General features: G+C 43.4%; 1 protein-coding gene across 1 annotated transcript in view; it reads left to right on the plus strand.

Moving 5' to 3' along the window:
- Nucleotides 1–20,404, plus strand: part of bnc2 (basonuclin 2) — a 183,295-nt gene that overhangs the window by 86,942 nt on the left and 75,949 nt on the right. The window contains 2 exon segments of the mRNA XM_034688639.1: nt 2,530–2,901; nt 6,437–6,499. Of these exon segments, the coding sequence (XP_034544530.1) occupies nt 2,530–2,901; nt 6,437–6,499 (435 nt within the window).

Here is a 20,404-nt window from a genome sequence, read left to right on the forward strand (position 1 = left end):
TTAGCACACCATACAAAAGGCTTTTAACAGAGACAACTGCACACCTGTCTACAGCAATTTGCCACAAATTTTGAAGTGACTTTATACATCAGGAGCCATTTAATGCCGCAGAGGAGAGAAGTTCTCTCTTCCTCTTTTGTTCCTGGGCGGTGGAAAAGATCACAGTGACATCTCCCTCTCGCTGCGGACTGAGGCACCTGCTCTGTCATTTCTCTAATGACGGGGGGTGAAAAGACGGGGTGTAGGAGAGGAGAGGGGAGATTTAAAGGAAAGAGGAGGAAGTAGGGAGGAGGGATGTCTTCATTGTTTGAGATGTGTCCTATGCTGTGTCAAAGGAAGCATAGATCTCCTACTTCTTTTTTTTTTCTTTTTGGTTATATCCTCCTGTGAGTCTTTTTCTGCGTGTCTGCCTCCCTTTACTCCTCCATCCCTCATTTATTCCCTTACCTTTGCTACTGTGGGGACCAATTTGGCTAAAATGGAACCTCTTCCTCATTTTTTTCTTAATTAAAATCTGAGAGCCTCCACGGGGTGGTGGTGGTGGTGGGGGTAGGGGTCCTGTGTGTGTGTGTGTGTCTCCGAGTGTGTGTGTTCATATGCATGCTGGTGGCAGCCTGCCTGCGTTCCATTAGTCTTTCATTAGAGAGGGTGAAAATCAAACAAAGGCTTCAGATTTTCAGAGAGGTATTACAAGTCCATGATATTTGTTGTTTGTTTTCCTGTTTGTTTTTTTCCCGCTGCCCTACAAATTAAAAATGAAGCAATTTTCTTCTGTGATCAAAGAAGCTTTCTGTTGAAACAAATCCTGCATTTTCAATTTTTTGAACAAAGGTGCTGCTTTTCTTCAAGCTGTTTTTATTTTTATAAAGCAAAAACTGAGCTCTCTTTTTCCGGGCACTCTGTGTGTGAGTGTGTGTGTGTGTGTTTGTGTGTGTTTTCTGGGATAGTCCCTCTGGATAGCTAAGTTGCTCTGAGACGTGCTGGCCACTCGCAGCGCAAATGGTAATAAGGCAGGGGGACACACTCTCCCCCCTCCCTTCCTCTGCTCTGTGATGGCCCCCACCTCTCTCCCCCTGGCAGGGGAGGAGTGTGTGTGAGTGTGAGTGTGTGTGAGAGGAAGCGTGCAGCGCGATGTCATTGAGCATCTCAGAGTGGAGCAGCACAGTTGACTCAGTTGAGCCTGCACCGGCCCCGACACACACTCACACACTCTCTCGACTGCTCTCTTACACACACACACACGCAACACACTCAGAGAGCCACTGTCTCTCTCTTGCTCTCACTCACTCACTCACTCACTCACTCTCACATGCTTTCCTCTTACACACATACACACACACGCAGAGGCTCAGGCGCTCAGCTCAGTTCCTCAGCGGCTGCAGCGGAGTACAGAGGAGTCCGAGAGAGAGAGAAGAAGAAGAGAGAGAGGGAGATAGAGAGAGGACAGGCGGCACAGTGCGGACGTCAAGAGAGGGACACACAGAGAGGGAGAGAGAGAGAGAGTAAGGGAGAGAGAGAGAGGAACGGGAGGCAGGGAGAGCTGGATAGCTGGTGGCTCACTCCCACACCTCATCTTCACTTTGCTGGGACAGGCACAGAATTGATGGTAAGAGATATTCATGTGTTTTACTGGCTTGAATATTTTCCTTGAATGCTGGAATTTAACTTTATTTTGAAAAAAACACTGGAAGATCTACATTTTTTTGTATAAAATCATTTCAGTCATTTTTCTTTGAATCTGTTCATTTATATTAAAATTAAGATATTTGCTTTTTTTAAATAATCTTTTTGTAAGACCTATTTTGATCATTACAAAACAACATTAATTTTATAGATTACAAAGAATAACAGATTTGTTGTTTTGTAATGTGTGTGCATGTGTTCTAAGTTGAAAGCGCTGATGGCAGCTTCAAGGTTTTACAACTTTTTTGTTCCTACTTTGAATTCATTTTTTTATATTATAGAGTTATAAACCTGTGTAAGAGTGTGTGCATGCCAGCATGCAGGTAAACGTGTGTCGTGTGTGTTTGCGTTGAGTCCATGTTCAAGTACAAAATGATTGACAGATGGGTTAAAGCAAAATAGGAGGCCACCAACAGCATCATGCACCCTCTTCACTAATTCCCATAACCCCCCTCTTCTTTCTTCAACTTCAGTCTGGCTCACCTTCTCATCAGCCCCCTCCTCACCTCCATCCTTCACCTCATCCCTCCTCACCTCATCCTGCCCTGTCCAAGAGACAAGGCCCCCGAGGAAATTCACAGCAACCCTTCTTTTTCTCTACCTCTTCTTGAGAATTAACTTCACACACCAGAGCTGCCAAGAAACCTCACACACATCCACTCCTCTCAACTCCCCTCTCGCTGTTATCCTCCTCGAGAAGCAGGACGATAAAAAAAGCCAACAAGACCCCAAAAGAACCCACCTTCACTGACTGTTTTTTTTTCTCTTCTCTCCTCCTTCACACTCCCACATCCCTCCTTCCCCTCCCTCCCTCTCTCTCTGTCTCTCCCTCTCTCTCTGTCCAAGTCCGAAGAGGCAGAGTTGGATGTGAGAGGCAGTGAGTGCGACACAGTCCCACAAGAGCCCAGCACAGACCCCGAGCCGCCCAGGCCACCTCCGGCTAAGTCTGACGGACCCACAGGCACCGCTGGCGATAGCACGAGCATCCCCTCCAGTAGCCACAGTAGCAGCACCACCATCACCACCTCCATCAGCGGCAGCAGCAGCATCAGAAGTGGTCTGGGTGGTGTTAGCATCGTTAGCAGCAGTGCTGAGGGAGCAGGCGAAAGCTCCATGCAGTTCAGCACCAGACCGCCTAGTGCTGAGCAGCCAGGCTTCATGGGGACATGGCAGCAGCAGAGCACTGACAGCAACCTCCTCTACAGAATGTCCCAGCAGGTATGTCAGCTCAGACTCATCCTCTCACCCACTCAGCCTCTCCATCGCTCTCTCCTTTCTTCATGAAACTTCAAGCATTTTCACTTTTCATTCAAGGAGCAAACTTTTATTTTTCGTCTCTTAGTGTGTGTTAAGATGTTTACTATTGTGAGTATATGTGTGGACAGTGTGTTTGCATGTGTGTAAGTGAGTAAGTGTGTGTGTGTGTGTGAGTGAATGTGTGTGAAATTCAGAGGGTAAGGGGTCGATAGTGGTCAGTTTTTTGCTTGTAATATTACAAATTAAGAGTTCTGGCATTTTTTCAACTTTTTCCAAATATTTTAATTATATCAGAGTTGATGTGTGTGTTTGTGTGTGTGTGTGTGTGTGTGTGTGTGTGTGTGTGTGTGTGTGTGTCACCATGTCTGAAACTGTTTTCATTTCTAAAGCCTTTCTGTGTTTATTTTAATTTCACTCTTTGAGTTATTTCTGCTCCTTAAAATAAACCAAAAATAGCATATTTTGTGTATTTGGAACAGCACACATTTTAAAAGAGAATTCCACAGTTCAGTTATTTCACCCTTTGATGGATTATCCCTTGTCCGGCTTCGTTACATACATGCTTAAGTCTCCATAATTGCTCTATGAGCGGTGTGGAGTTTAAAAGCAAGCACTAGCAGTGTTTTGGTAACCTCAGTGCCGATAAAGACCCGGGCAGGGGCTCCCCTCTGGGACCGGCTAATTGACTTCATGTGGCCGAGGCAGGAAGCCCCTCGCGCGGCTACAGAGCAGCAGAGGAGCCGTGAACGAACACAGGCTCGTCTGGAGAAGTACTGATGATAACGGACAGCCTGCAGTCCACATTTCCTCCGGACAACTCCCGCCTGTTATCGTGCTTGTTACACCGATTTTCACTGTTGTTTACAACATTTAATTTCCCTATTTGAATCCCCACAAAGCAGTCCCAAAGTTAGAGCAAGCGAGTGAATTTTTAGGGACTGTTGGTTTTGTGGTTTCGTCTGATAAATGTCAAGTAAGGAAAGGGAAGAGGCGAAAAGGATGTATGTGTGTGTTTTTGTATGTATGTGTGTGTGCGTCCGTTGGTCCGCGCGCACGTGTGTGAGGGGGAGACAGTGAAGATAGAGGATGGTTGTTAGGGTGCAGTTAATCATAGCGGGACCTGCAGGCTCTCGCTCCGTACCATGCACACGCTGTTACGCACGCAGGCCACAGCGGCTCTTGCGCAACAGCTTCGCCTCGGCTCCGTGTTGAAAAGGATGAGAAAGTTATTTTGTCACCTTGGCGGCATTTGTATCCCGCAGGGATTCGTTTATTTAAATACCAATATTCTAATCGAAGAAGGGAAACTGATATGCTGTGACTAAATAATGATCCGATGTAACTTTTGGGAACATTTGTTTGTGTTTCTTCATGAAAAAGAATCAATTTTCTGCTTTTCACTCAGCCGAATCTTTGCCAAAGATTTGAAGAATTTTTGACTGAATTTATTACTTGCATTGCTGCACTTTTAATCCAAGTCATGCAGCATTACATTTTGTCCTTAAGAAAGATGATACAAACTATTGATGAGTAAATTGGAGCCGGTGTGAGGCAGGTGGATGGGCCCCTGCGCTCAGCATCTGCTGGGACCTCACGTTCTCATCCCCAATCCTTTTTACAAATGCACACCGTTGTTTCAATATAATCAGCTATGGGACTCGCTGTTATTTATCCTTCCTCGCACCACTTAGAAGACATCTTCCCATGTTTAGTAGGCATGACATAAATTCTCCGAAGGAAGCCTGTTCCTTGACAGACTCGCCTTCTTGGAATCTAACCGATAATGACTTTGTGTTTGCCGAGGCTCGCGCACCCTTGGGTGTTGGAGGAGAAATGCGTTATGGGCTCGTGTTTCAAAATCTCCCCTCTCTCCCCCTCTCCCTTAAAGATCAACTAGGTGACACGAGGGATGCGGTATTTTAGCGTTGTTAGGCCAAATTATATTTCCACCTGATCGATGGAGACGCGTGAGAGCTGTGCGCACTGCGCTCTGGACAGATGCGGCGGTGGAGAAGTGCAGGGCATCGCCAGGACGAAAGATATGGAAATAACTTTGGCAAAGAACTGTTTACTTCGTATGCAAGGAAAATGATTATACATGTAAAAATAGCACTTTGAAATGAAAGCAGGGATCTGGAAAGACACAAATAATCAGGTCGTTTACAGCAGGTGTTTGACCATCTCGGTGCCTAAATATCAGGGACTGATGAAAAGAGGAAAACAAATGATTTCAATTTTTCGAAACAGGGGGTTTCATTATTTGGGAATTTTATCTTGTCAACAAGATTTATTTGCAAAACAAAATCAAGTCACAAAAATCAGCACCTGTCTCCAGCATTGTTGAGACAATTCAATACAAATAATCGTAATAATCTTGAAACGCATGTCTCCCTACAACAGATTAATTTCCTTTATTTGACCTCTGTATTCAAAAGATTTGTCGTGCCTCATGCCTCTACATTCGGTTTTAAATTTAAAATAAGATGATAAACACATTCATTTATTTGCATAATCACCTAGATGTTTTCATAAAAAATAAATATCCCGTCCCTGAAAAATATTTGGCTGCAAGTGACGGTCACAAATTGGAGAAACAGACCAAAACACTAAATAAATAATTACTTTTCCTTTTTTATGACGTTTTGAGTATTAAGACTGCATTTCAAATATATTCATCGACATGCAATTGTTTTTCACGACAGCATGTCTCCATAAACTAACGAACTTAACGACGGTGGAGCTTTAAAGACGACTGTGAGCGAATCATTTCCACATTTCAGAGCTAGGCCTTAATAAGCTTTTAATCTTTGTCAAAACTTTTCCCCCTCATAGACACATAACAGAAGATTCACAGCCTTCATAACCCACGCAAATGTCAACCGGAAACAACATGAACAGCATGCAATTTAAAAGAAATCAATGAAATGGATTCGATAAATACTGCCTGTTTTCTCAGCTTCCTAATGTTCAGAAATCGGTGCACATTCGACTAAACACTGCAAAGGGGAACTTTTATAATTGTTTTAATGGCGGGAAATAAAACAAACATTAATTAGGAGCTGAATTATTTCCCAACATTGCGCACTGATAATATTTGGAGCCTTAATTGACCCGCTGCTGTACATGCGTGCCTCTCTATATCGACCCTCGCAAGTTAAAAAGCCCGGAGTTAAGTGATACTGCGAGCCTAATTGGTTCATCAGGGATGATTCTTTCACAATACAACAGCCGGAGGCCGCGTCTTCTTCCTCTTCTTCTACTCTTTTTTTGCGACTACACTTTCTACTCAGCTTCAAGTCAGAGGAATGTGGGAACAATTCAAGGTTAGAAAAGCTCGTAAAAGAAATGTGCCTCCTAACCTCCACCTGAGGGTCTGATGCTGCCACCCAGGCTTACAGCGGAGCCCGGAGACAGAAAGAGAGAGATAAAAGAAATCAGTGCATGTGTTCAATCATACACGCTCTCTAAAACAGCCTCTTCCTTTTCTCTCTGCAAGGGTGCAGTAATGCGGCTTCCTCTGAAGTGCGACAGGTCGACTATGGGCCGAGACCTGGAAGAGGTACAGTCGCAGGCATCATGTCTGTTCTCTGCTGCCCGCTCACCTCACACCGAGACTCTGAGACTTCCACATAGCAATATAAACAGATCATAATTACAATGATAATAACAAGAGTGCAGGCCTTTTAAAATGATGAGGTTTGCATGCTTTAAATTCTTTAGATTTAAATGCATTTTTCACCTTTATACATTTTCTTTTAATTTGAGTCACAAATCTAACCAATAAGCCTGCAGCTTATTGCTTTTTTTCTTATCATATTCACATTTTAGATCCTAAACTATTTTTTCAACTAAACCAAAAAGTAGTTAACATTGTGATAAAATCAATATTTAAACATTTTATCAGCATATATTTTAGTTTCAATAAAAAGAAAGGATGTAGAAGATTAACTCACAATCCTAGTTTTTTTTTTTAATAAATAAAAAAAGGTAAAGCATGCAAACATTGGTCCTACAAATGTGTTGCTTTTTATATTATAAAAAAACATGAAAATCAACTCTTTATTTCTGAAGTCTGTCTTCAAGTCCTCCATCTCTCAATTTTTCACCTCATACTCCATATTTATGCTTTTGTTCATACTGATTCACACTCATATTCATTATTTTGTTCTTATTCTATGAATTCCGTTGATGCATTGCAGACTATAACTTGCTGTGTGTGTATGATAAACCTCTGAATGTGAATGCTGCTCGCTGTAAGCACATGACAGACATATTTGAAGAATAACTCGCTCCGCTTTGTTTTGTCTGACTGCAGAAATGAGGTTGATATTATCCTCCTCGCTGCAGATCACACAACAGGCTAATCTGCACATTAACACACTCATACACTTATGGTGGTGAGTGACTGAGAGTGTGTGCGCACACATTGTTTTACACAGTGGGGTACAGGCATGTTGCATATGTGGTGCATATGCATTGCCTCTTACCATAGTGTGTGTGAGACTTGGAGGCAGTGATTTGATGCATATGTGTAGAATTATCCACAGTCAGTGAACGCGTGTGTGTGTGCCTGTGTGTGTGTGTGTCGTTACCCTCAACTGTTATTATTTCCATGTCTGTCTTTGATGGGTCGTTGCACACAGAGCATATGGACGCCTATATGGACATGTATCTGGTGTCAAGTGTGTGTGACGCTGAAGTTTTTGTCCGTGCATGTGTGCGTTACAGCGTTTGTGTCTGTGCTTTTGCCATTTATTTTTCTGAGTGGGTGGCTAAATACTCACATGCCTATTTTTTCGGAGTGTGTGTGTGCTTGAACAAGACAGAGTGAGAGAGCGAGCAAGCGTGTGCAGTTTTGTGGGTGTGTGTCCTCTCCCTCTGAGTTTGTGTGTCTCTGTGTGTTGGCTCGGGCTCCATGTGTGTGTGGGTGCGAGGTGAAGTGTCTCTTGGCTGGCCTTGGCTGGAGAGCTGGAGGAGAGCAGAGGTGAAAGAGGAGATTTGCAGAAAAGACACGCACCACTTCCCCCATTACTACTTTTTCTTCTTCTTCTTCTTCTTCTTCTTCTTCTTCTTCTTCTTCTTCTTCTTATTCTTTGACTACATCTGTCTTTCACTGCTTCTTCTTCTTTTTCTCTTTCTCTTACTTGCTTTTCTTTTCTCGTCTTATTCCCCACACCTCAACCCTGTTATCCCTTCTCTATTTCTGAGACTATCATTCCTACCTAACACCCCATCACCATCACCGGTCCTCCAAGTGTTAAAACAGATTTCATTCTGCAGCTACTGTCTTTATATGAAAGAAAGGCCTCTTGAGATTGACGCTGTTTAACAGGAGACCACTTTGGGCGTTGCTTTCAATGCGTTTACAGGATTATTACTTAAATTAACACACAAAGACAAATGTCAGAAGGAGAAGAGGTACTTTGGTCTGTTTCTAAATATATCTGTCTGACCTTACACCTGATTGGAGCAGGTTTGAGGTTACCTCAAAACCAGCTCAATTCCCACCTATCTCTAACTGTAAACTTGCAGTTGGCTCGCATTTTCTTTACTACAATAATTTTAACTGTATTGGGCAGTTAAAAGAGTGCAGATAACATTGGCATTACTGCGCGAGGCCGCTTCTGCATTGGGCATCTCTCTCAGTCTTTGTGCATATGCAACAATGATGATGTGTTTCCTGAAGGCAGCGTTATTTCTGCAAGAAGGAGCTCAAAAACAGGAGAGCGAGACTGAGTGGGAAGGTGGCTGCAGCTGCTTGTATATTTACTGTATACGTGTGTGTTTGTGTGAGTGTGTGTGTGCGCACCATTAAGAAGCCATCGAGTTTGACGGAGTAGGAGGATGTACAAGGTTCCATTCATGCTGTGGTCCCCACTTTATTTACCCAGGCACCAACCAGGGAGATATGACGTCCATAACATTTTTACTTTCAACTTTAAGCTGATTTGCTTATTCTGTTTTTTCTCGCACCATCAAGCATGATATATATTTATTTGAAATGTTAAGATCCATTGATATAATATGCGTCCCTTTTATGACATTTCATATTTCTTTCTTGCTTAGACTGTACACATCAAGTATAAGTGTGTCAAATCTGGGATTTTAATTCCATTGTTGCTTCCATGCAGTTTCACACTGTGAGACTGTTAAGGAAATTTGTCAATACAATTTCTTATGCACACGCCTCCATTCTGCTTTCTTTGTTTCACCATCTCCCACTACAATACTCTTCTTTTTTTTTTTTTACCATTTTATGTTAATAGTTAATTTTTAGCCCCTAAAAATTCCCCCCCCCCCCTCACACGGTCATGTGTGTCCCAGGTCATGCAGTAACCTCTGTAGCCATGCAGTAATGCCCTGCAGGAGCAGCGTTACGGTTAAGCACCGACCCTGACTCTGTGTGTGAGACCCAGGGCCAAGCAGCGATCAATAAGCATCATGTGAGCATCACTCACGGGTTCCATGTCAGCTGTTTCCTGTTTGTCCTGAGGAAACGGCCAACTCACCGCCACACTGAAAGGCGGAATAATGAACGTAAAGACACTATCGTGGAAGTCAAAAGGCTGTCTTTATCGTATGTCTGGCGGGGCAGGGTACTGTACTTTTTTGTGCTAGTGCATGTGAAACAACGATAGAAATGCAAAGCCAGCTGCTTTGCTTCTTATCAGAGGACTGAGTGGTGAAATCCACAGAGCTAAGTCTTTCCCAGGGACTTCTTTTAGCCCTGTGTGGGCATGTGTATGTAAAAGCAAACAAATACATTATGTATTTCCTTATGTTGTGCTTTATTTACTCTTATTATGCAAGCTACTTTTGACAAAAATAATCAATACACTACTGTAAACCTGAAAAGAAAACTCAACGTGAGACAGTATGGAGATTTATGAGGTGTTTTAGTTTGTTGTGTGAAAAATATCCATTTATTTATTCATGGTTTACTTGTTATGGACAGACACAATATACATAGACAAACTGAAAACAGCCATCCAATGCAAGTATCATAGTGTTTCCAGCGGTTGCTAATTTACAACACCTGTCCCTTGAAGGACTTTTGTGAGAATAAAAGATTAAAACAGTAGGTTAAAAGGGAAAAAAGAAAAGGTAAACTGGGTACAGCATAAAATAATACAATGAATTTGAAAGTGACACAGGAACTACAGAAAACCAGCGCAGATTTATTGCTGAATTAACCAGGATTTGGTAGCTCTCTTAAAAGTTGTGAAGTTTGCAATAAGTTTCAAGGGATCATGTCGGGGGTTCCAGGATTTTACTCCTTTCACAGAAAAAGCTGTCTGAGCAAAAGATGGTTTGCAGAATGAAATTTTACAATCACCACTTGAAGATGCTCTGGTGGATCTGCTGCAGCTCTGCAGTCTATTTATATATTTGCAGAAGGGCCGAGGAGCAAGTCCATTTTAACATTTGAAGATACACTTTACTGATGCAAAACAAATCTTTTATTTACTTAAAACACGGCAGTGGTGAGTCTAATTTGTTTTGTTTTTACCTAGGATTTTCAAGGCCCAATTGAAGAGGCACTCTAAGGATTTGATTACTGACTGTTTTGCCTGGGATCAGGCAGTTAAACCACAGGACAGATGTTAAAGTATCACAGTATTTAAAAAAAGACAGGCACAGCTGAGCGTCAAGCAGTTTCTTAACATCTTAAAACAGCAAAGATTAGCCTTAAGTGTTGGCCAAACCCATTTTACATGGCTTTTAATAGAGGATCTAAAATTATCCCTTGATACTTCTCCTGTTACTTGTTCCATAACTTCACCTTTAATTCAGCAATTCTGTTCAGCTGTTGTAATAGAAAAACAGACTGACTTAGTTTTCCAAGTGTTTAGTGTCAAACAAGAGGCATCACGCCAAGCTGATATTTTAAGTAGGTTTATGGTTAGCATATCTGCAGTGCCACAGGTTTTACCAGATACGTGGATAAGCGTGTCACCAGCACACATGTTTAGTTAGGTTTGTTCCTTTAAATGTAAATGCAGTAGTCAGGGTTGCAATTTAACTTGGTAATGTGTGAAGCATGTGATAAGATATTTTCTGAACTGACAAAACAATTTTGAAAACAAAGAGACACACGTCAAATATTAAGGAAAGTATGCACACAATTTTATTCATTTTTGTGTGAAGTTGTCAGATTCATTGAATATATTTTATGTTTTAATAATAATAATAATAATACCTACGTTTTATATAGCGCTTTTAAATAACTCAAAGACGCTTAAAATCTGTATACTGAACATCATTTGTTGTTTCTTTTCAATTCTTTGTTCCTGCTTTTAAAGTCACTTAGCGCCACTCTTTTTAACACATTTCTTTTATTTTTTTCATCGTTTCGTTTAAAAAAACGTATTTGTCTTCGGGTAGTTTCCTGCGGAGAAGTCGCCGGCGTGAAAAGGAAGTGTGTGTTTGAAGGGCCAGTCGCTCAGGATGTCACCACCCCGCCACTGGTTAATGAGTGGGACATAATCACAGGGCCAGGGCAACACACACACTCACACACACATTCACACACTCTGTCACGGCAAGAATGCAGCAGCTGTCACCGAGGTCCAGGCAGTTATGAAAGGGTTGAAGTATAATTGTGTCCTGTGAGTGCATGTGTGTGACAGTGTGTGTCTGTGAAATGGCAGTACCAGAGGTCATGGGGCTTGGAGGGGCTCATGCTTGCTTTGGCGACCCTGAGATTGCCACCGGCAGAGAGGATCATCACACATAATTGACTTAAGTGAAGAAAGAAAGAGAGAGGCAGAGCAAACACACATATTGTGCAGTGTCCTGTCATATTTTAAGACCTGTCCAGATGGCAGACACATTGTTGTGCGAGGCCGCTCTTTCCCGTCATGCATGTAGAGGAAGGTGACATTAGGTGTGACCTGTGTTAAGTGACAGGAACTTGGGGCATACTTTCACCACGGCTTCTCCCTTTTCCTGTTATTCCTCAGCTCCTGTGATTTTGTTTTCTTTGGAGCAGCGCCAGAGCAACGGGCAAATCGACAGCCTACTATTTTTACATCCGTCTTAAGGACCCCTGTCTACTTGTTCTGCCTGCCAATTTGCCCCATCAGCAGCGGCAAAAGAAGCTGAAGAAGAAGAGCTCTCAAGGCTCTGAGTCTTTCATTTTTCTGTTGGCAGTGTGGCTAATGCTGTCACTGTTATTTGAAAAAGCACTCAGGCTGAATTGCTATTATTATTGTTAAAGCCATCATCATCATCATCAGGCTTATTTATGGTTATGTATAATCATGGTAATTTTGTTCAGGGCTCACAGTTGACTCTCTCTTTTCCCTGCTAATCCTACATGTGCTGTGGAGTGTGTGTTTGTTTGTTGGATGTGCTGGCAAATTACCAAGGCAGAGAAAATGGGTTTCCAACAGGTAACAGCGATTTTATGTCCGCGGTTCACATGTGAGGTGAGGAGAACTTGTGTGCACGCTGGCTGGAATAAATGTTACATCTCTTAATGCATACGTTGAACTCTCTGGCTTATAAAAAGAAGGAGGAGAGAGGCTATCTCCCCCCCATTTTTTTTTCTTTTCATTTCATTCTTTCATTCTTTTTTACCTCATACTTTACTCTACGTCTCTCTGCTCTGCTCTGCTCTGCTCTGTTCCATCTCCAGCTTACCGAAGAGATTTGATTGCTAGAGGCCCAGGGAGGATTTTTAGGGAGGTTCTGGAGAAGGGAGGCTAGTGGTACAGGCTGTGGTAGGCTTGTAGCCAACTTACACACACGCACACAAAGATTTTCAGTCCTACAGGCATATATACCAGCTTACACGCACTCCTATCATGTCTTTTCCTCATGCAGATTGTGTAAATTGCTTGGTAACCGTCATGTCGTTTTAGCCCCGTGAAAAAACTTGAGTCTTAATTCATTAGCTACTTTTTCTTGTGCGCAAAGTGTTAAAGTAACACGTGTAAGCATTTGTTTGTGCTCTCTGCTGACTTTGTAAAGATGTTTGCGCTGTTGGATTAATAACGTTTAATGGCCACTGTTAAATGCAGCTGCCTTGGCATCCCACAGCTTGTGTTTTTCTGGCAAACAGAGACTCTGGGTGGCTCTTGTTTTTGTGAGGATGTGTGGTGTGTGAGTGTGTGTGTATGGCACAGTGTGTGTGGGCTTGGTGGGGAAGGCAATATGTGCGTTGTCACTGGGCATACCTGCGCATTTAAATGTGACCTCTGTAGACACAAACACATACACACATGCACACACACACACACACTGAACTGAGCCTGAGTCTGCATGTGAGAACCACCACATATTGAGCAGCATTTCACTTCACTTTCAAACAATCTATAATGTCAATTAACTCACAAATGATCTAATTAGCCTACTCTGATACACATCAATTGGTCTGACCCTGTATCCACGGCAACCAGCCAGGGGTGGGAGGTCAGCATGCGTGACCTCTGGCACCACACAATGTTGGCTGTTCACCTCTGGTGACATTTATTGTGCGATTGAAGTGACAGCTGCAGTTTTTTGATGTGGGACAAAGTGAGAATTCTTGTTGCATGGAAGCTCTGTTTTTCAGTGTGTGTGAGTTTGTGTTGTTTACACACACACATGCATACACACATAGACACTCTCTGTGTTGATGTTTTGTCTGTAAATGGCCTGAGCTGCCTCTTCCATTGTCGGGAAACACACTCAGCGATAAGTGCTTTGTTGGAGCACCGTCCGCTGCATGATGTGTGTGATTCTGACTGGCATTTAATATTTCATGGCATTTAATCCATTTGCTGTGTTTCTTCCAAACACAAAAAATAAAAAATCTGAAGCTTTTGTTTCTTTTATCCAGGCCATTACCTCGCAGCTTGTTGATCAGTTTAGATTTGTAAAGGCTGGCGACGAGGGATTTATCACCCAGATTTACTGCGATTTTTCTGTATGAGCATTCAGCTAATAAATTTAGCATCTTGTTTGAGGCTTAAATGGGGCCTCATGAGGGCAAAGGTGATCCTTTGTGCCTGATCAATGGGCGGCCCCATATAACTCAATAGCATAAATAATAAAAATATCATAAGCAAACGGCTGTGAGATTTATTGCAGGAAAAGCAGTGAAATGAAAGCACTTAAAGAGCAGTCAAGTTTACAGGATGCAGCGGCAGAGAGAGATAGCGCATTATGACAAAGAAGAGGAAAAGGAGCCGACAGCTTGAGCATCAGTCAGAAGGTGAGGTGGAGGCTCTCTCTGAGATCAATTGGTAATAGGCTGAAGTCACAGAGGCGATTAGAGGCGTCGACTTGCCTGTGTTGTAAATGCTGTCAGATCTGTTAAAGGAAGCCTAATACCTCTCAGGTTGAAAGCTGTAATAACATCAACTGTAACTGGATCCGCCGGGAAGTGCAAGTGAGTCTGCGTGTGCGTGCGGGAGTGAGTGGAAAAAGGAGCGGGAGGAAGGCGAAAGTGTTTCATTGTGTGTGCGTGTATGTGTTTGTGTGTGTGTGTGTGTGGTGTGAAGGAGCAGCAGCACGCATAAAGGGCGAGAGCCGCGGGGTTGCTCCTGGCATTTTTTCGGCCACCAGATGCCTGTCACCGCTTTAAGAAAAAAAGAGCAGGGGATGAGAAAGGGGAGGAGGACAAAGAGGAGGGAGGGGGAGAAAAAGAGAGAAAAGAGGAGGGGGGTGGCGCTGTTCAAATCATGTCACGTAGGGCTAATTCATCCAGCCTCATTAGAGAGAGGGAAGGGACCAGAGGGCCTCTCTCAGGACAGGGCCCTGGCTCCAACACACACACACACAGCCACACGCAGATATATGCAAACACACATTGTCTCAGTTTTTCTCTGGCACATACTTAAACATTTCCCTCTTTTTCACACACACCAACACACTCACACACCAACACACACACACACACGTAGAGGATTGTACACAGATGACACTGGCACATGGCGCAGTGCGGGGGCAGTTTGGGGAATAGAAAATTGCCTTCTCAGGAAGGCCCCGGCCAATTAAGGACCTGACCGTATTGAATGTCAAGTGTTAATTTGGGCTCCCCCTTCTCCCCCCCCTCCCCCGTCCAAGCCCCCACCCTCACCCTTCAATTTCCCAGCAGTAATGGGGGAGGGAGGGTGGGGTTATGTGTATGTGTGTGTCCCAAAGATGAGCAAATACATGTCAAGCCAAAGTTGATTGCCTGCTCCGTATTATGTGTCGCAGGCAAGTGGCAAATGTGCTCCCTCCTTTTAGCCTTTCGCACAAGCCCCTGAGGGACGCCACCGTGGAAGGGGGAGGAGGAGAAGGAGGAGGAGGAGGAGAGGGAGGATTAACTGTACCGCCGTGATAAGAATGGGGGGTTTTACACTAGGGAAGAAGAAGAGAGAGAGAGAGAGAGAGGGAGAGAGAGAGAGGAAGAGTGAAGGGGACAGACAGGGAGAGAGGGCGCAGGGTTTGTTTGATCTCACAGGACTGGGTGGTGACTTTGATAGTCTTTTAATTGCCTTCATTTTCGCAGAGGTAATGTTTTTGCAACAATTGTCAGAGCAAAATAGTTTCAATCTGAAAATTCCTGAAGTTTAAAGAGAAATTTGAGTGAGACAAACTTTATGAGAAACTTGAAAAAGATGCCAACATGGTGTCTCTGTGTTACATTCACACTCGTTGGCACAGTTCAGGGGCAGACAAGGTTGTTTGTGAGTCGGACTGATGGTAAATGCCCACCTCCTTACCTCCATGATCTAATAGACATCCACTTAGTCTTAATGGGCAGATTCCCTTTCTCCTCTTGTGATGACTGTTGCACTCTTTAAAGGTGGAACTGCCTGCTTGTCTTTCCTATCACCCCCTCCCCCTCCTTTATCCTGTGTATCTCATGTTCACTAGCTCTCTCCCAGGATAGAAGGGAGTATTTCTAACTAAATAAATATTAATGCATCGCTCACATTCACACCAAAGCTAATTCTTCTGCTTTAGCTGGCCCTCTGGCTACATGTGTTCGTCAAAGGCACTTTGTTTTACATTCATATTGGTGTGTTTTACATAGAAATGTGTTGGTGTGTATGCGTTTGTGTCCTGTGATAGTAGTGATGTTGTGAAATTGAATAGAGAGGGTGAGTATTGATCATTTCCCCCTGTGTGTTATTAGTGCCTGCTGCTGCTGACAAAGAGAGCATAGGCCACCTGCACAAACACAAACTGACAAACACACAACTGCACACTTACACGCACAGAAACTCAGTATGTTGTTTTCATGTTTTGACAACTGTAATGTATTGCTTCAACAGGAGGAAAGTATTCTTTCCTGCTGCATAATGTTTCATGGAAATATCAACATTATTGCCCAGAAGAAGGGCTGGAAACCTGTAAAATTCAGCTCCTGTAGTGTTATGACAGATCAGGTTATGTGTCGCTGACTTATATGTGTCAAGGGTCTTTTCAAATAGTCAATTTTTGTGCTCACAGCTCACACACACATTTATGTTTTTTTACTTTCACAATCTGTTTTGTCAATCTCCTGTAAGTGATAACATGTTGGGAGTTCACGGAGGTCACAGCCAAGTGTAATTCAATCCCTGATCACTGATATACAAACAGGCGTCCGTACAGGCCTCCAGGGCCAGAGTGGGGAGAAAGAGAGCGTTAAAGCCCAGGCTAAGTGCTCTGTCACTGGGTAGATAGTGATGTCTGCAGGGCCTCTGGAGCTCCAGTGGTCAGCCAGGTCTAAGAGGTCTGTCATGGCCTAATTGATCACCCTGACCTGGGAAGCTGAGGACAAAAGAAGAAGGGGGTGTAGAAGAATGCGATAGATAAAAGCTAAAGGGAAAATAAAGAGGGAAAAAAGAAATAGTGCGACCAGTGGCTTAATCTCTCCGGACTGGCCATTTTTCCTCCTCTGGATGATAGATATCGTAGGCCTTGTGTGTGACACAGATGGATAATGCAGGCGTCTGGGGTGATAGAGTTATAAATTAACACATTACCGGACCTTAATGTGGACTACTGTGGACGACCACACACTAACATCATCAACCCCTCCAGGCACACACACTCGTACACACACAAAATGCACACACACAAACACGCCTACAGTCTCAGTGATGCGTCTCGCTGAACTCATGGTGCGGATTGTACTCCTCAAGTGGCATTGATTTGTTAAAGTGCTGAATTAGCAGGAGAAGTCCAGCTGCTGGCGCTTCTTTCTTTCTTTCTTTCTTTCCTTTTTCTGTGTTTTAAAATGTCATTCTTTTCACTTCTCTTCTTTCACTCATTCCTTGTTGCTTCACTCTGCATGCTTAAAAGCTGTTTTTCCTCCTCTTTCTCTTCTTGTCCTCTGTCTTTATGATCGTCTGCCTCTTCACCTTCTTTCTGTTCAGTCACAAGTGCTCCTTCCAGCGACTCTGCTCTACTCAGTTGTCCTGGCAAACGCCTGTTACTTTTTTTTCCTCCACATTTCTGTGTCCAGCTGGAGGGTTTCACCTAAAAGAACAGTTGGTTTTTCTCTCCTTCTCCTTGTGGCCCACACAATACTGCCAGCCAAAACTGTTATGTCCCTGACTTTGAGACTGGAAGGGAAGTGGTCTGTGTGTGTATGTGTGTATAAATGTGTGGCTGGGGATTGGTATTTAATAGCCAGACATACTGAAGAACTAATATCCAGAGCAGCAGTAGCCTGCACATTGTAAGGCCACACACAGTGACAAGGTCCCGCTTAGACTGCTGTATTTAAAACTCATGCTACTCCTGTAGAGCAAAGCAATGACTTATACATGTACAAGCTAACCACAGTGAATTCCAATGGTGTAAATGTCCTTTTACAACAAATGAGTGCCTCTGGAAACAGGGTACGGTACAGTTAGGGTCACTGGTCCCTCTGTCTGCTGAGTGTGTAGTACAGTGTTGTACTTGGGCTTATGAGTTGGACGGACTGTCTGCTTTTTGAATCTGACTCAAGGCCTCTAGCCAGGAGGTGCAGATTTGTTAGTGTCTACTCCATTATCACCCATCACTCTCATGGTTTGTGTGTGTTAGTGTGTGCAGGAGAGAGAGAAGGAGAGAGAGAGAGAAAGCAGAGTAAAGAGACTGTCCCCCTCTCACTGGCTCGCTGTGGTCCAGCCCAAACAGTTACCATCTGGTGACCAGGGACTGACCCTTTTTTTTGTCTCGTACACACACACACGCGCACATATACACACTGAGTGCCGGACTGCATCCAAGTGATGAGTGAGTGACCACCGGACTCCCCCCTTCCTCCCCCACAGAGCTTAGTTTTCTGCCAGACCTCCTTGGTCCCTCCCCTCACTGCGCACGATTGGACGATGAAAGGTTGATAGGCGACTGATCCGTCCACAGCTCCAATAAAATGCTCAATAAAGCACCGATCCCGGCCCTGACTAGGCTAATAGAAAAACACCTAAGAGGAAGAAACACCCAAACTCACATACAGTACGCACATGTGCACACATGCATGTTACTGGGTGCCCAAAGTAAGCACATAATGCTTTGTTACTTTCACTAAAGCATATTGCAGTTCTTTAGCTGTTTGCTTTTCTCATGTATGCTTGATTTCGTAAGGCAGCTTTGTGCTGGCATTTTTATTTGTTTTAATGTTATCTAACTTTTGTTCTGTTTCTTGTCCATTTTGTCCACTTTAGTGCTGACAAAATGAAACAGCAGATTGATTTGAATGTGAAAAAAAAAAAAATAGAAATGCTATTTTTAAAGAAAAAATGCACAATAACTCTCTGTAGATTCAATTTCAGTTTTTTGTGACAATTATCTAGATTTTTTTTATCTTTTATGGTTAAGGCAAAATATGCTATTTGAATCCATGATTATAGCTTTTGGAAAATTGTAAAGAGCCTCTTTTTTTAACATTTCCTGACCACCTTGGCATAAAAAATTATTTGCCAACCTAAGAGAACAAACGCCAGATTAGCAACTGGTAAAAAAAATGATTGTCAATTGTCGGATCTAGTCTAGCACCTTCTGACATGGTGAACTTCCACAAAACAAACTTTAAAATTGAATGTATTATATAGACAGTATTTGGTTTAGAGTGTAGACCAGTCTTTGTTGATGTGTAGTAAGGCACAACAAGAGAAATGGATGTGTTGGTCTGGTGTGCTTGGGTGACAAAATGTGAGTAACGGGGTCAGAGGCAGAGAAGAAGTGACACATGCATCACAAGGTTGTGACATGCCAGGGTCATGACAAAGGTCACTCTTGCTGTCCAGAGAACACACACTCATGTTGATGTGTGTTTTTGTGTATGAAAGGAGTGACGGTCCCTTCAAAAGAAGACTAGGAGTTGAAGCAAACTCAAGCTCAAACTAAAGGGGGAACAAGGATTGAGCGGAGAGCAAGTCACAGACAGGGAATAATGGCTGTGCGATGTTGTGACAGCAGTTTTTTCTTTGGGTTAAACACAGTGCGAGTAGGGAGAGAGAGGAAAGCAAAAAAGGGGGGATGCGGATTGTGTTGGGAGAGTTACCGCGCAAAGAAAAAAAAGAGACTGAGCGTTGAAGAGAAACCGAGTGAAGGCACAGACAGAGCATCTCAGCAAGAAAAATACTTAAAGTGAGGGATAGCGAGCGGAGATGGGGAGGGGGATGCAGCCGGGGGACTTGCTGAAGGAGGGAGGAGGAGGAGAGGGGAGAAGGCGAACGAGCGTCCCTGGCCTGAGGCTGATGCATTGTGACAGTCACTTAGAAGGATTTCACTTCCCCTAAACTGTGGCTCGCAGGAAGAAACACCATAAGTTGGGACAATTATGGGCTGAAGGAGATATGACAGGACACATGCAGAGCGAGCTGCAGAGAGGGCGAGGGGGGTATACCAAGGGGGTGTGAAGCAACGACTGTCTATGTATGTGTGTACTGTATATCTTACTGTGTGTGTACACTAAGGAGAACACACTCGTATTATCTGCCTGTGTTTGATAGACTGGTCTGAGCGAATATGATGTCCAAATACTGTGTTCAAGTGTGTCTGTATTTGTGTGCGTGTGTGTTTGCTTGTGGGGGCCAAGGAGGGGTGCTCGCTTGGTGCACGCCATGTCAGGGAGGGCCGGCGTCTTGCTCCTCATGGTACCGTATGTTACCACTCTGCCTCCCTCATTCCTGCGCCTCATGCCTGCAACTTAACCTGGTGACGGAGGGAAGGAGGGAGAGAAAGGAAAAAAAGAAGTTGGATTTTAACGCTGCCAAAAAACATTGCTTTATTTTTTCAATTCCTTTGTTGATTTAATGTCTTGCTATGATTTATCTTTTTGTGTTACTCGTTCAGTCTTTTGTGTCATACCCCTGATAAGAGTCCCAAAAAGTTCTTTTTGTGCTTCAGTACATTGTATTTCCCTTGTGCTGCAAACTGTGCCAAGAATGTCACTATAATTTGAGTGTAAGTGGAGTCCAAGAAATACACTTTTCCTGTTTCATAGAGTCGTTTTGCTTTCAGCGCTATTATGTCCTTCGTGCGAGGGAGGTACTGGTGAAATTAT

Source organism: Notolabrus celidotus, chromosome 7, assembly GCF_009762535.1.
Source record: "Notolabrus celidotus isolate fNotCel1 chromosome 7, fNotCel1.pri, whole genome shotgun sequence".
In the NCBI taxonomy this organism is placed as follows: Eukaryota; Metazoa; Chordata; class Actinopteri; order Labriformes; family Labridae; genus Notolabrus; species Notolabrus celidotus.